This window comes from Podarcis filfolensis (genome assembly GCF_964270895.1).
Source record: "Podarcis filfolensis genome assembly, chromosome: 15".
NCBI lineage: Eukaryota > Metazoa > Chordata > Lepidosauria > Squamata > Lacertidae > Podarcis > Podarcis filfolensis.
This window is the reverse complement of record NC_139618.1, coordinates 44,570,991-44,587,476: the sequence shown is the minus strand read 5'-3', so window position 1 is coordinate 44,587,476 and position 16,486 is coordinate 44,570,991. Positions and strand designations below refer to the sequence as shown.

Sequence of the window (16,486 nt, the reverse complement as noted above, 5' to 3'; positions counted from 1 at the left end):
CCATTTTTGCAGGCAAAAAAATATTTATTTATTTTTTAAAATCAATGTGGGGGGGGGGGAGAGAGACAAGAAATTTTCTGCACCGGGTACCACCTGACCTTCCTATGCCACTGGGTCTGGGAAGGGAGCATGGATAAGGTAAATAACAGGCAGATAATACGCCTGGTCTGTTACTTGCATACAATAATAATCCTGTGTCATGGTATTGCCAGAGAATGCAGGGGAGGAGCAGACACAGGCAGAGGGAGGGGGGCACGAAGTGGCGACTGAGGAAAGAGGGGAAAGCCAGGAGGTGGGACAGCTCACAGATGTTGAACTAGAGCCACAGGAAGTTCTGGCACAGACAGTGAAACAATGCCTATTCCATCTGCCAAGGAAAGGAGAGTGTTAAAGAGGAGGGGGAAGAGGCGTCACGTGAAACATTCCCGCCTTTTCTGTTGGAGAAGGAGCTGGCATAAGCCACTCCCAGAATCTGTGTCGGAGGATTCGGATGCATGATTGTAATGGGCTGCTTGTAAAATAAAGACTGTATATATGTATCTCTGAGTGAGCAGAAGCATTTCTTGCGAAGAGCATTCACATCCTGTATATTAGCTAATTTACTATCTTGAGTCAGTAGACCATTTTTCAACGTTAACATATCTCAGTCATAGTGGTTCATATTAACATAATTGGTTTTTTTTTACTTTAAACATTAGAGTTTTTCTTGCCAAAGCTCCTGTAGAGAATCAGTCATGCCACAAGTCCACGATGTGACTTTTAAGTGATCATTTCAAACCCAGGAACCACAACAGTATTCCATCTTCACCTGGTGGCAAACATTTGCAAATGAAGAGGCAGGGTAAATCTCATCAGGCAGGAAATTCCATCATCTAAGCTAGGGGGTCACCATAACAGTGCCCAAGGGGGCACCAGCAACTGCAGAGGTCTTTTCTGGTGCCTTCCAGAATGAACCACTCTGTTGGAGTCAACAAAATAAGCTGCAATATATGCTTGATTGCAGCGTGTGTATGTTACCCATAGCAGTTTTCCCTGGGCCCAAAAGGTTGGCAACACCTAACTAGGCTACCACTATAAATTTAAAGATGTTTTATATCCTGAAAAAGAAAAGCATGCCACTAGGTGGCAGTGCACACTTACTCCTTACGTAAAGCAGTGGAGTATTTGAGTGTCTGTGTGAGAATGACACACAAGGACTGAAGCAGATATGGTAGCAGAAGCATTTCAAAAAAGTTTATTTTCAGTGCTGAAATTTGATTTCTAGAGATTACCTCAAAGCGACATCTTAGGCCCCTTCTGCACTATACATTTAAAGCAGTACAACTTTAAATAGTCATCTTCCCCAAAGAATCCTGGGAACTGTAGGGCACTGAGAGTCTCTCCCTTCACAGTGCTACATTTCCCAGAGTTCCCTGGGAGTACCTCTCTGAGGGAGAATGGGAGATGAAGAATTTCATTGTGTTGGATAAGAAAATTGATATGCTTACCAACAGCACTGGCCCAGGACATCTTGGGGTAGAACAGTGAATGGTGCTGTCTCCAAACAAGGCGGCTAGTGGCCAAGACTGATTGAGATACGTTGGCCTCTGGGATAGGAAATTTCACAAGTACCACTCCATGGGAGTAAAAATTCAACAACAACAAATTATAAGAAGTAAAAAAAGGTTGTCTTTTCACATCATCCCAAATCAAGCTGTTTTCATAACTGTTTTCATAGCACGCTAGAGCAACATAGCACGCTAGAGCGCATTGCAGTAGTCCAAGTGAGAAATAACCAGAGCATGCACCACTCTGGTGAGACAGTCTGCGGGCAGGTAGTGTCTCAGCCTGTGTACTAGATGGAGCTGGTAGACAGCTGCCTCGGACACAGAATTGGACAGCTGTGAGTCCAAAATGACTCCCAGGCTGTGGAGGACTCCCTGAAGACCACCATATTGGCTGCATCTAAAGATGGTTTTTTAAGAAGCGGTTTGATAACCGCCTCTTTCAGCGGGTCTGGGAAGGCTCCCTCACAGAGGGAAGCATTCACCAACCCGCGATGCCCATCACCTAGCCCTTCCCGGCTAGCTTTTATAAGCCAGGATGGGCAAAGATCAAGGAGACAGGTGGTTGGTTTCACTCGTCCAAGCAGCCTGTCCACATCCTGGGAGGTAACATCCACAGAGGATTGAGGCCTCTACTGCATCTGCAAGCTATGCCATGAAGCACACATTGCAATCAATTTTTATTGACTGGAAACAGAGCAATTGCTGCCCTGGGATCATTTCCCTCTCCTAAAATGGCGCTGGTGGCACTTTGTGCCCTCTTCCAACATGGAGGCACTTCCGTTGGCTATTTCCCTCTCCTAATATGGTGCCCGTGGCGATTTCTGCCTAAGGTCCCATCCCTCACCGCTGGGGCTCGAAGCAGGGACCGCCTACCCACCGAGTGCGGAGCCCTGGCACTGGGCTTCCTTCGATCTCCTCCCTGTCCGCGGGGACTCTCTTCAGCCCCAACGAGCCCCAGCCCCAACCCCAACGAGCTCCAAAGGCAGGCGCCTGCATTGGCCCTTTAAGGCGCAGGGTCTGCCTTGGGACCCCCTGGAGCTGCCAGGTAGGACTGGCTCCAGGGAACATTGGCTTCCTTTGAGGGGTTTTTTTTGGGGGGGGGTGGGGTGGGATTTTTGCAGTCGTCACCTTCTCTCCTCTCCCCACCCTGCCCCCTGCAGCGCAGAGCAATGCTTTTTGTGTTTCACATCTCCCCAGAAGGTAGTACTTTTGTTGTGATACGATCGTATTTCTAGAGCAGATATTCAAAGTACAAATTCTTGAACCTGAGAAGATGAGTAACATTATTGTGATAGTTGGCTGGAATGTAATGACACATCCCCCGTCCATATGATTTTATGGTTTTTACATAATTTGGGGAAGGTGTTAATCCTTAGGGGCCAATGCATACTGCACATTACTTCACAAATATCAATAGTAAATGTCTTCGTGTCATGGTCTCTTCCTGGTAAAGGTAAAGGGACCCCTGACCATTAGGTCCAGTCGTGACCGACTCTGGGGTTGCGGCGCTCATCTCGCTTTATTGGCCAAGGGAGCCGGCGTACAGCTTCTGGGTCATGTGGCCAGCATGACTAAGCCTCTTCTAGCGAACCAGAGCAGCGCACGGAAACGCCGTTTACCTTCCCGCAGGTAGATACCTATTTATCTACTTTCACTTTGACGTGCTTTCGAACTGCTAGGTGGGCAGGAGCCAGGACCGAGCAACGGGAGCTCACCCCATCACGGGGATTCGAACTGCTGACCTTCTGATCGGCAAGTCCTAGGCTCTGTGGTTTAACCCACAGCGCCACCCACGTCCCTGGTACATTGTGTAATTTATTACCTTTATTAAGATAGCTCTCTTACCCACCCTTTCTAGGTCCCAAAATAATCTGCCAGGTGGTCATGGCCAATAGGTATTACAGTGGTACCTTGGGTTAATTACTTACCGTATTTTTGCACCATAACACTCACTTTTTTCCTCCTAGAAAGTAAGGGGAAATGTCTGTGCGTGTTATGGTGCGAATGCCTACGGGTGGCGGGGGGGGGTCTCCTGCAGTTGTGAGCAGAGGATCCATGGTTCCCCTTCCTTCCCTCCTCCGTGGCTCGCTTTGAAACAGCAAAGCGGGAGAGGAGCCACTTACACAGGTGTAAGCGGCTCCTGTCTGGTTGGCTGCTTTAAAGCAACTGTGCTCTGTGTCTCTCTCTCCTCCCCACTGAGCTCGCTAAATAGCAGCAAAGCTTTTCAGCTCTCTAAGCCAGGGAGGAGGGAGAGAAGCAGAGCCTGCTTGTTTTAAAGGAGCAAAGCGGGAGAGAAGAGGAGCCTTCTCCCCTTATACCCCTCTTCTGCATTATTATCCACACACCCCACGCGTGCTCCTTGTCCCTTGAGTGCTTTTCCTTCCCTCCCCACTTTAAACGTAGTTACAAAGCACGGAGCCACATGGATCCTCAGGATTTTTGCATTGGGCTACCCCAAACTCACCATCAGATCACATGTCTGTGGCCACAGCATGAACCACAAAAATCATACATCCACTGTTTCATTTAGAATATTTTTTTTCTTGTTTTCCTCCTCTAAAAACTACGTGCATGTTATGGTCAGGTGCGTGTTATAGAGCGAAAAATACGGCAATTCGTTCCGGAGGTCCGTTCACCTGACACTGTTCTTAACCTGAAGCACCACTTTAGCTAATGGGGCCTCCTGCTGCCGCCACGCCGCCGGAGCACGATTTCTGTTCTTATCCTGAAGCAAAGTTCTTAACTTGAAGCACTATTTCTGGGTTAGCGGAGTCTGTAACCTGAAGCGTGGGTAACCTGAAGCATATGTAACCCGAGGTACCACTGTACCTAGATGCTGCTAATGACCTACTGTGCTAAATTTTACCAAAGACTAAAGAAAAATGCATTTTAAGAACAGTGGGGCTAATTTGGAAGCTCTCTTGCAAATGGAAAGCTTTCCTTTTCCAGACTTTAGAAGTTTTACACACGCACACATTTAAGAAAAGGTATTTGATGAATTAATGATTAAAAATATGGAGCTTTAAAAGCATTGTTTTTTTAAAAAGTGAACAGCCCATATTAAGGATGGGGAAAGGGTAAGGCCAGCAATTGAACCAAACTTTAATTTTATGGTCATTTTAGCAGTCATTCAAATTGCAGAACTAGGATTCTGCAACAACAGCTCATGCCACAGTTTTGGAATCCATTGTCAGTTCTCAGAATATAGGAAGCTGCCATATCAGAACTATTAGTCCATCCAAATCAAAATTGCCAACACTGATTGCAGGCAAAAAACATTCCCAGTCCTACCTAGAGATGCTGGGTATTGAATCTGGGATCTTTTGCTTGCAAACAGTGAGCTAAAACACTTCCCCCTCTTTTTATGTGCCTTCAGATCCTCACTATGGTAGGTATCTGAATCCTTCCCCCACTCTTAAAATAAGCAACTTATTAATATTGAACAAAGCTATTAAACTGGTTTGCCTGGTACTCTGGATACATTGTTGTTGTTGTTTAGTCGTTTAGTCGTGTCCGACTCTTCGTGACCCCATGGACCAGGCACTTCTGTCTTCCACTGCCTCCCGCAGTTTCGTCAGACTCATGTTGGTAGCTTCAAAAACACTATCCAACCATCTCGTCCTCTATTGTCCCCTTTTCCTTGTGCCCTCAATCTTTCCCAACATTAGTGTCTTTCCAGGGAGTCTTCTCTTCTCATGAGGTGGCCAAAGTATTGGAGCCTCAGCTTCACAATCTGTCCTTCCAGTGAGCCTGGATATTGTGTTAGTTATGTGTTAGTTAGGCACATCATTAATTTCTTTAAACATGAAAATATGGTCTCTTTCATTAACATTTACAGAAATTGTAGCCACCTGTGTTAGAACCTCTCTGTAGAAAAAGGAACTTTGGCCAGTGATTGGACTAACTGAATTAATTTTGTGCCATGTTTCTGTCGTACAAGAATATGGTATGTAAACATTGTTTACCGTATTTTTCGCCCTATAGGGCGCACTGGCCCATAGGGCGCACCTAGGGTTTTTTTTGGGGGGGGGGGAAATAAAGAAAAAAAAATATTTCTCCCCCAAGCGCGGGGCTGGGGCAGGGAAAGTCCGAGGTTCCCCAGCCCCCAGAACAGGCTGCTATCCGCAAACCTTGGGAGCCCGGCGGGAACTCCCCCCGGGCTCCCCAGGCTTGCGGAGAGCTGCCCAAAGCCCGGGGCGCACTGCTCAGCGCACCCCAGGCTTCAGGATGCAGGCTGCTGTCCGCAAGCCTGGGGAGCCCGGCGGGAACTCCCGCCGGGCTCCCCAGGCTTGCGGAGAGCTGCCCGAAGCTCCAAACCCCCAAACCAAAGTAAAATCTGTTGAAATTGCAATTACACTAAATCTGTGTCGGCACATTCTTGGGCGTTAGCTGGCTTCATAGCAAAGGTATAAACAAATTACACGATCCCCACTGTAGCATGGAAGGCACCTCTAGTGAAATTATTGTCCCATTGTTTTCAGAAGCTAAATTGTTCCTGGTAACAAGTCTAAAAAGTACTACCTTGTTTACCTTTCCATTTCTTCAAGTCATGCTTGGTCCCAGACAAAAACAAAACTTTATGGTCCAATACTGTGGTGAAATTTATCAATGTGAATTGTTTTCTTCATTTTTTGGGAACAGATGTGGTGAAGCAGTGGGGAAAAATAAGTGCCTGCTTACTGCTGACCAAAGGGAATATCAACAAGAATTGAAAAAGAACTACAAGAAGTTGAAAGAGAACCTCAGAGCAATGATCGAGAGGAAGATCCCAGAGCTGTATAAACCTATTGTGAAAGTTAACAGTATTTCAAGGTATAAGAATAGCCCTTTCCCCCCCCCACGCCCAATAACCGTAGCAAAATACAACATAGGATGGGGGTAGGCAATATGGTTCACTCCAGATGATCAGCCTCAGTTATCATGGCCAATGGTCAAATTTCTTCTTATTTATTTTAGGGGCTTATTCTAGTTTTAGGAAATATGAAAATCTGCCTCCACAGAACAGTTAAGAGCAGCTTCATGAAAAGGAGCTATCTACTTGCAGTGGATCAAATACTAGAGGATATGCAAATGTTGTTTGAAGTCGAAAGATTTCCCTTCTTTCTGTACTCAACAATCACATCTCCTAAGGGAGGGGATATTGAAACTACTTGCAGAAAGACAGATATTTTATTATAAATTGACATGGATATTTGCACACACAGAGAAAACAGCTTTGTGTTTTCTCTAAATTCTAAAGGCCAGTTCACAATATTGCATTGTCAACACAATGTTCCCTGTATGTATGTACGGTATGTATGTATGTATGAATGTATGTATGTATCTATGAAACTTCATCTGTGGATGTTTGACCATACCAAGCTCAAGCAAATGTTCCTGAATGCAACCCAAAGTCCCTTCTGCACAATCATGAATTTGCATCAATGTTACATATAAGCACATTCACCAAGCAGCAGATACGAACAGTTAACCAAAACAAATCAACCCGTTTTAAAAGCACATTTCTATTGCATTTATTGTGATAAGAAACTTACAGACATTTGTATCTAGATTTCAACTTATATAAAATTATTGTTGTTTGAATGGGAATAATCTTATTGCTTGATGGAAAGCACTGCAATGGATCTGGTAATAACTTTTCCCATGCAAGTGGATGCCATTATGCTTTTTAACAAGTAAGATCAATTTGCATGAGGATAAAACAATGCTCTGTAATATTTAAATATCATTGGATGGAGGCCACACAAATGCAAAATGGAGACCACTCAAGTGAGAACAATAAAACTCCATTTACCAACTGCAGTTGGAGGAAAATCAGAGTAACTACATCATGGCACTGCAAGTATTAAGCTGGAATGTGAATGGACTGAACTCCCTGGAAAAAAGGCAGAGAGTCTTTCATTTATTAAAAAAAGAACAATTGGACTTGATTTGTCTACAAGAAACACATGTGATAAGGCTACACAGGAAGGTACTGAGCAATAAAAGACTGCGACATGAATTTATTTCATCAGACAAAGTTAAAAAAGAGGAGTAGTACTTTATGCAAAGGAGAGCCTATCACCGAAATTTATATTTAAAGATGACCAAGGAAGATTTGTTGCAATTGAAATCCAAGCACAAGGAGAGAAATTTTTGATAGTAGGCATTTATGCACCAAATGAGGGAAAATTGGAATTTTTTAAGAAGTTACATGAGACTCTGATGGGCTATATGGACTATAATATGATTTTGATGGGGGACATGAATGGAGCGGTGTCTACAAATATGGACAAGGCACAGAGACAGGTAGTTACTAAGGATGGTAGACTACCAAAAACTTTTTTCGATATGACTGACAATATGGATTTAGTTGACATTTGGAGAATGAAGAACCCCCTGGGAAGAGAGGGAACTTTCTTCTCTGAGGCCAAAATGACATGGACAAGAATTGACCAAATTTGGGTAACTAGAGGGCTGGCTCCGAAGATCAGAAAAGTGGAAATTTGCCCTAAAACCTTCTCCGACCACAATGCTGTGAAGATGGAAATGAAACTAACACCAATTGGTTCCTTTAGATGGAGGATGAATGACACTTTGTTTAGGAATGAAGAAGTGACTAAGAAGGCCCAAAAAACCTTGAGAGATTATTTTGAGATAAATATGAACACCACTGTTGAAAAAAGAGTAATCTGGGACGCAAGCAAAGCGGTTATGAGAGGATTTCTGATACAACAGAATGCAATTAAGAAGAGAGCTCAAAATGAGAAAAAAGACAAAATTCTGGAGAAAATAAAGGAAGGAGAGAAGAAACTGAGAGTGAAGCCAAAGTCGCAGGAGATCCTGAAAGAGATAAAGTTATATCAAGTACAATATATGAAAATGATGAACCAGGAAATCGAATGGAAAATTAAACAGATGAGACAAAAGACATTTGAATCAGCAAATAAATGTGGAAAACTGCTGGCTTGGCAAATGAAAAAAAGACAAAAACTTAATACCATTACGAATTTGGAAGTGGAAGGAAAGAATATACAGAATCCAGTGGAGATCAGAAAGTGCTTCCAGAGGTACTGTAAACAATTATATACACAGGAGACGCAGAAAGAAATGGACATTGACCGATTTTTGAAAACAAATGGACTACAAAAAATCTTTCAAGAAAACAAGTTAATGTTGAATTAAAAAATAACGGAGCAGGAGGTAGAAGGGGCCATTCAGAACATGCAATTAGGTAAATCTCCAGGACCGGATGGTTTGACTTCAAGATACTATAGATCCCTGAAAGAATGGTTAGTACAACCTTTAAAGGAAGTCTGTAATGAAATATTGGAAGGGAAAAGGGCACCAGAGTCGTGGAAGGAAGCTTATATTACACTTATACCGAAGACAGAGTCTGAGAAGACACAGCTTAAGAACTACCGCCCCATATCTTTGCTTAATGTGGATTATAAAATTTTTGCAGATATTTTGGCTAAAAGACAAAAAAAGGTACTAGTAGAAGAAATTCATAAAGATCAAGCGGGCTTTCTCCCGGGCAGACACTTGTCTGACAATATGAGGAACATAATTAACATTCTAGAAAAACTACAAGTGAATATTAATACCAAAGCAGTTCTGATATTTGTGGACGCGGAGAAAGCCTTTGACAACATTTCTTGGAGTTTTATGAAGAAGAATTTACAGGGGATGGGGGTTGGTCAAGGTTTTGGAAATGGTATAGGTGCAATTTACTCAGAACAAAAGGCCAAATTAATTGTGAATAATGTAGTGACGGAAGAATTTAAGATAGAGAAAGGAACACGACAAGGTTGCCCAGTCTCTCCATTGCTTTTTATATCAGTCCTGGAGGTCCTTTTAAACATGATTAGAAGGGACCAATTGGTTAAAGGTATACAAGTCAGAGCTAAACAGTACAAATTGAAAGCATTTGCCGATGATTTGGTATTGACACTACAGGAGCCAGAATCTAGTACTAAAAGAGTACTGGAACTAATTCAAGAATTTGGTCAGGTAACGGGTTTTAAGTTGAACAAGATGAAAACTAAGGTTTTAGAGAAAAATCTAACAGTGACTGAGAGAGGTTTCAGAAGGAGACAGGATTAACACTGGTTAAGAAAGTGAAATACCTAGGGGTTAATATGACTGCTAAGAATGTGAATTTATTTAAGGATAACTATGAAAAATGTTGGATGGAAGTGAAAAAGGATTTAGAAATATGGTCAAATCTGAAGCTATCATTGCTAGGCCGAATTGCTGTGATAAAAATGAATGTATTGCCAAGGATGCTGTTCTTGTTTCAAACATTGCAAATTTTGGATAAAATGGATTGTTTCAAGAAGTGGCAGAGAGATATCTCTAGATTTGTCTGGCAGGGAAAGAAGCCTCGAATAAAATTTAAGATATTAACTGATGCTAAAGAAAGAGGTGGATTTGCCCTGCCAGACCTTAAACTTTATTATGAATCAGCCGCCTTTTGCTGGCTGAGAGAATGGCTGCTTCTTGAAAATACTGATGTGTTGGACTTGGAAGGTTTTAACAATGTATTTGGGTGGCATGCATATTTGTGGTATGATAAGGTCAAAGCACATAAAGCGTTTAAAAACCATATTGTCAGAAAAGCACTGTTTAATGTTTGGATAAGATATAAGGACTTGCTTGAAAATAAAACCCCAAGGTGGTTGTCACCAATGGAAGCGAAATATGGCCGAAATATTGGGAAATTTTGGAACAAGAGGGAGATAGATTAAAACTACAGAGCTTTGAAAAACTAAAAAATAGAGTGCAAGACTGGCTCCATTATTACCAAATAATGGAGACATATAATTTGGACAAAAAAATTGGCTTCCAGGTGGAAAAATCAAAATTGGAAACAGAACTGTTAGACCCCAAAATTAAGAATTTGTCAAGAATGTATAACTTGCTGTTGAAATGGAACACTCAGGATGAAACGGTGGAATCAGCTATGATTAAATGGGCACAAGATGTTGGACATAATATTATGATGGCTGACTGGGAACAGTTATGGACCACAGGTATGAAGTTCACGGCATGTAATGCCTTAAGAGAGAATATAATGAAAATGATCTACAGGTGGTACATGACACCAGTCAAGCTTGCAAAAATTTATCATTTGCCCGATAATAAATGTTGGAAATGTAAAGAGACTGAAGGTACATTCTTTCACCTTTGGTGGACATGCCCAAGGATTAAGACTTTCTGGGAGATGATCTATAATGAAATGAAAAAGGTATTTAAATATACCTTTCTGAAGAAACCAGAGGCCTTTCTCCTGGGCATGACATCAGCCAATTGGTGCCAAAGAAGGATAGAACTTTCTTTATGTATGCAACAACAGCAGCAAGAATACTTATTGCAAAGTACTGGAAGACACAAGATCTACCCACCCGGGAAGAATGGCAGATGAAGGTGATGGACTACATGGAACTGGCGGAAATGACTGGCAGAATCCGAGACCAGGGAGAAGAGTCGGTGGAAGAAGATTGGAAGAAATTTAAAGTTTATTTACAGAAACACTGTAAAATTAAGGAATGTTAGAAGGATGTTGGAATGAAGTTATGTGGCTTTAGCAGAAATGTTATAAAGGATTAAGTAAAAATAGACTGTTAATTGGTGAAAAGAGGGAAAGTAAAGTTATAATATATTAAGATAAATTATAGGACAAAAACTGGGAAAGATGGAAAGGATTTGCTGAAATAGCTAACTGAACTAGAATACAAAAAAGGGAGGTATGAGGAGGTCAAGGAAACAAGCAAATGAAAGATAAGTTATGGGAAGGTTCGTTGTGTTTTTTAATTGTTTCTATTTTTCTGTTTTTTCTTTTTTTTTCTTTTTTCCTTATTGTGATGTGTTGTCTTGTTTTTGCTTAATTTGGTGTATTCTCTTTTTTCTTTTTGTAACCTTTAAAACTTTAATAAATATTACTTTAAAAAAAACAATAAAACTCCATTTACTGCAGAAGTTATATTTCTTCCTATGGGCTACAGGGATTCATTCTAGTTAGAATATTTTATTATTGTAATTATAATTGTTATTTAAAAGTAGCACTATATTTCTTCTAATACTTGAAATACAGTGTTTGTTCCTGACTTTTATCTTTGCTTCATGTTGGGTGGGACTCATTTCCCTTCAGTTCAGTGTTCACAAGAGGCAAGGTAAAAACTTTGCAAATTTGTATACATATATGTATATGGTAGGGATGCGGGTGGCGCTGTGGTCTAAGCCACTGAGCCTCTTGGGCTTGTTGATCAGAAGGTCGGTAATTCGAATCCCTGTGACAGGGTGAGCTCCCGTTGCTCGGTCCCAGCTGCTGCCAACCTAGCAGTTCGAAAGCACGCCAAAAAGTGCAAGTAGATAAATAGGTACCGCTCCGGCGGGAAGGTAAACGGCGTTTCCATGAGTTGCTCTGGTTTCGCCAGAAGTGACTTAGTCATGCTGGCCACATGACCTGGAAAAACTGTCTGCAGACAAACACCGGCTCCCTTGGCCTATAAAGTGAGATGAGTTCCACAACCCGAGAGTCGTCTGCGCCTGGACATAACGGTCAGGGGTCCTTTACCTTTTTTATGTATATGGTACTGTAAAATGGTACTGTTTTGGAGAGTATTGTGGGAACTTTTAGCAGTTAGCAGTTCTTTTGTTCTTAAATGGCCTAAAATTAATCTATGAAATAAAAAAATCTAAATAAAATACTGTATTAACAGGGGAAAGAACATTTTATTTAGAGTTCAAACATCACTGCTAGAAAAAGTTAGAATTAAAAATTAATCTGCAAAGCATTGTTTAAGTGATCCTGATTGTACATTATGGAGATTACCCAGTGTTAAATAGATTTATAATTGTTAGGAAGCTGATATTCCTATTAACATCACATATATTTAATTGCTTCTTTGGAGTTAGTTGTAAAAATTGATTCTTTATTTTTGTGGTGTGTGCCCAGGAGGTTTTAAGAAAAGGCAAGGCTTGGAGGGAGGGCACTGAGGGTTCCAGTTCAATTCTAACCCAGGGAACTGAGACTGAACTCTCACCATTTGCTTTAATTGCCTAAGACCTGGGGCCCCGAGACCTCCATTGGTCTTGGGACAATATAAAGTCTGACATGTCACTCTGCTTCTCCTTCCAAAAATAAAAATTGTTAAGTAAGTGATTCCAGTGAGACAGTTGGGAAAGGGGGATAAGTACAGGTAAGGTCTGAAACAAGAACAGGAATTGGGGAAGTATGGACATCTTTATGGCTGCTATATAACCTAGCCAGCTTAAGTTCAGGTTAGGTAAAGGTAAAGGTACCCCTGCCCGTACGGGCCAGTCGTGTCCGACTCTAGGGTTGCGTGCTCATCTCGCTCAAGAGGCCGTGAGCCGGTGCCATCCGAAGACACTTCCGGGTCACGTGGCCAGCATGACGAAGCTGCAGCTGGCGAGCCAGCACCAGCGCAGCACACGGAAACGCCGTTTACCTTCCCGCTATAAAGCGGTACCTATTTATCTACTTGCACTTAAGGGTGCTTTCGAACTGCTAGGTGGGCAGGAGCTGGGACCGAACGACGGGAGCTCACCCCGCCATGGGGATTCGAACTGCCGACCATGCGATCAGCAAGCCCTAGGCACTGAGGTTTTACCCACAGCGCCACCCACATCCCTAAGTTTAGGTTAGGGTTGCCATATTTAGAAGAGCAAAAAAAAGGACAATTTGCTAGTGGGGTGGGTGGGTGGAAAAGTGCATGTGCTGGGCTCACCAGGCGCTGGAGTGACATCGGAGGGAAGAACGCAGCAAAATTTGCATGCAAAAGGGGGGGGGTATATAGAAAGAAAGAAAGCTGCCAGTTTAATAGAATATTTTCTATTCAATATTAATAAGTTGTTTATTTTAAGAGTGGGGGAAGGATTCAGATACCTACCATAGTGAGGATCTGAAGGCACATGTAAAAGAGGGGGAAGTGTTGCAGCTCACTACTTCTGCAAGCAAAAGATCCCAGACACTCAATCCCCAGCATCTCTTGGTAGGACTGGTAATGATTTTTGCCTGGAAAGCTTCTGCCAGTAAGTGTTCATAATTTTGATCTAGATGGACTAATGGTTCTGATATGCTTCCTATATTCTAAGAACTGACAATGGATTCCAAAGCTGTGGCATGTGCTGTTGTTGCAGAATCCTAGTTTTGTAATTTGAATGACTACTAAAAATACCAGAAAATTAAAGTTTGGTTCAATTGCTGGCCTTCCCCTTTCCCCTTACTTAAGATGGGCTGTTCACTTTAAAGCTCTGTTTTTTTATCTTTTAAACCATTAATTCATCAAATACCTTTCTTAAATGTTTGTGTGTGTGAAACTTCTAAAGTCTGCAAAAGAGCTTTCAGATTAGCCCCACTATAAGATTATGCTTTGCCAAAACTGGGTGTGCCTACTTGGGACACCTGTTCTTGCTGCTTCATCAATTTTGTTCAGATTTTATTTTTAGGGTCTCAGACCCACCTCTAACGGGGGGAACAAGTGTATTGGAGGAAAGGCTGTAGCCAGGGTTGCCAACTTGAATAAAATTTGAGGGGCAGCTCAGCCCCCCCCCACTTTATCATTTATGATATGACATGGTGCATGCACATACTAGCTGTGGAATCTAGACTGTAATGTTTTAATTCATCTCGCCTCTTGTTCAGATCAGATATGAAACAAAAAGCCCTCTCCATGAGAAGACTTGATTAGTCAAACGAAGCAGGGAGAAATCCTTTACTGGGCAATTAAATTCACTTAAAACCAAGAATTGAGAAGAATGGGCTCTGGTTTCATCTATCAATCTTTCAGGATGATGGATTTATCATGCAAGGAATGCGCAGTTTTCATTCATTTGTTGACTTTAAAATAGTCACCATTTAAATGAGCATTTCCCCTAATATAGGTAATTTCTGCAAGCAATTTACCCTAATGCATTTCTGTAAGTTATTTTCACAAACACCTTTGTTTTCACAATACACATTTGTGTATTTTCACAACTTTGTGAAACACATTTTTGTTTGGAGAGTTGCATCTCAAAATCTTGCATCTCAAAATTTAGAGAAGTGCGAATTTTGAAGGATAGTGACATCTCAATTCACTTTTTGCTGGCACTTATGGGCTCCCTAGCACCACATGGAGCTTGTTCAGAGCCCTGAAAAATAAAGCAAGGGCTTCTTCTGGTTGCTTGGGGGGCATCTATTTTGGAGGGGGAGGGCAGACACTGCTTTGTGGTGGGGGGCATAGGTATTTTGCTAGCTTTTTTTGCGGGGTGGGTGGGTCTAAGCATTGCCAGCTCCTCTTGTGAGAAAGTGGTAAACTGTGGCACCCATAATAGTTTCTTAGTTTTCCTGATGTGCTTCCAGGGCCAAAAAAGTTGTGCTTTATTTTAAGTAGGTAAAGTCAAGCCTATGTCTGGTTTAAAAAGAAACAGTTGCATCCAGTGTAGAGCTAAGTAACTCATGCTATCAGTGCAAGGACTTTCACTTGCACAATGGAAACTCCCCCCTCTTCTCACTTCCCCTTGAATTTATTCTAGAGCACGCACACACACACACACACCCCCGAGCAGATTTGGAGAGGGCAGGGGTGCACATGGGAGCTGGGAATGGGGGGAAGTGCTATTGCACAAGCGGAAATCCTTGCACTGCCATCTAAAGGTGGGAGCAGGGCAGGGAGAGAGTTTATATTTGTTCAACTGACAGCAGCCAGGGAGCAGATTGAGCAAGCTCCTAGGTCAATCTGGTGCTGCTGTGATGAGATGTATCCAGTTTCCATTTACAGTGGTACCTCGCAAGACGAATGCCTCGCAAGACGAAAAACGCGCAAGACGAAAGAGTTTTCCGTTTTTTGAGTCGTTCCGCAAGACGAGTTTCCCTATTGGCTTGCTTTGCAAGACAAAACGTCTTGCGAGTTCTTGCGAGTTTGTTTCCTTTTTCTTAAAGTTGCTAAGCCGTTAATAGCCGCTAAGCCGCTAATAGCCGCTAAGCCGCTAATAGCTGTGCTTCGCAAGACGAAAAAACCGCAAGACGAAGAGACTCGCGGAACGGATTAATTTCGTCTTGCAAGGCACCACTGTATATTATAGTAATTATTTCTACCTTTCCACCGATACATATAAATAAGCACAGAAACATTTTGTGCCAATTTGGTTTTTTTTTTGTTGTTGTTTTTGGGTAGTGCTACGTCATTGGCCATCCTAGCTTAACCCCCAACGCAGAAAAAGCGCAAGCTTTTAAAAAGTTATAATTGCTTCTTTTGTTGTGTTCCGGACACTCTTGAGAAAGCTCAGAATCCCAGAGCCACCTGTCCCTCTCTCTTCCAGGAAAGATGGCGGGTTTGGAGAAGTGGATTCACTTGGCTTCGCCTTGGCGTTGCGAGCTGCTGAAATGATGTACTTGGTGACCATGGCAATGTGGTAGGTCCTCAAGTCAGAAAGGGCTGCCACACACATGTTATATGCAGAACAGAGCTTCTCCTTGCCAGAGGATAGCACATGACTCCTCAGTGGGGGAAGGGACTGGATTTCCTCAATGAAGGCCTGATGGTGAGGGGGCATGTACTCCCTCATTCTGTGCAAAAATGTGGCTAGCAAAGGACACAGAGAAGATGAGTGAGTAGGATTAATAGTTCAACAGTGTGTGTGTTAATAAATAAATATTGTACTGTTATGCAGCAGGAATGGGGGTGTTGCTGGACTTCAGCTCCCATCATCTCTGCCCATTGGCCATGCTGCTTAGGCTCATGGGAGTTGGGAGTCCAACAATGTTTGCAGGCTCAACATTTCCCCCATCTCAGTAATAAATAAAGGTCAGGATGATAAAACCATACCTGGTGAACTATACCATTTCAGACCACAGGTGGATAAACTGTGTGTTTGTCTCCTCTCTTTTCTGTGATCCTTTCCTACATTGGTAGCCAAAGTTGGAACTTCAACTCCCCTAACCATTGGGCTAT

General features: G+C 42.4%; 1 protein-coding gene and 2 long non-coding RNA genes across 6 annotated transcripts in view; 1 reads left to right on the top strand and 2 right to left on the bottom strand.

The window, feature by feature from the left end:
• Nucleotides 1-7,041: 7,041 nt before the first annotated feature.
• Nucleotides 7,042-12,703, bottom strand: LOC310750727. The gene is made up of 3 exons (XR_014542196.1): nt 12,564-12,703; nt 11,501-12,508; nt 7,042-7,344 (listed from the first exon to the last, which is right to left on the bottom strand). It is a non-coding gene; the product is annotated as an uncharacterized lncRNA (long non-coding RNA).
• Nucleotides 12,682-15,737, top strand: LOC310750729. The gene is made up of 3 exons (XR_014542199.1): nt 12,682-12,817; nt 13,198-15,299; nt 15,599-15,737. It is a non-coding gene; the product is annotated as an uncharacterized lncRNA (long non-coding RNA).
• The window catches only part of LOC310750548 (indoleamine 2,3-dioxygenase 2-like), a 44,127-nt gene continuing 43,339 nt past the window's right edge, over nt 15,699-16,486 (bottom strand). For all 4 annotated transcript variants that reach the window (XM_083588887.1, XM_083588888.1, XM_083588890.1 and 1 more), the window contains exon 10: nt 15,699-16,117. In XM_083588887.1, coding sequence (XP_083445013.1) covers nt 15,765-16,117 — 353 coding nt within the window. In that variant the 3' untranslated portion in view covers nt 15,699-15,764. The remainder of the gene's footprint in view (nt 16,118-16,486) is intronic.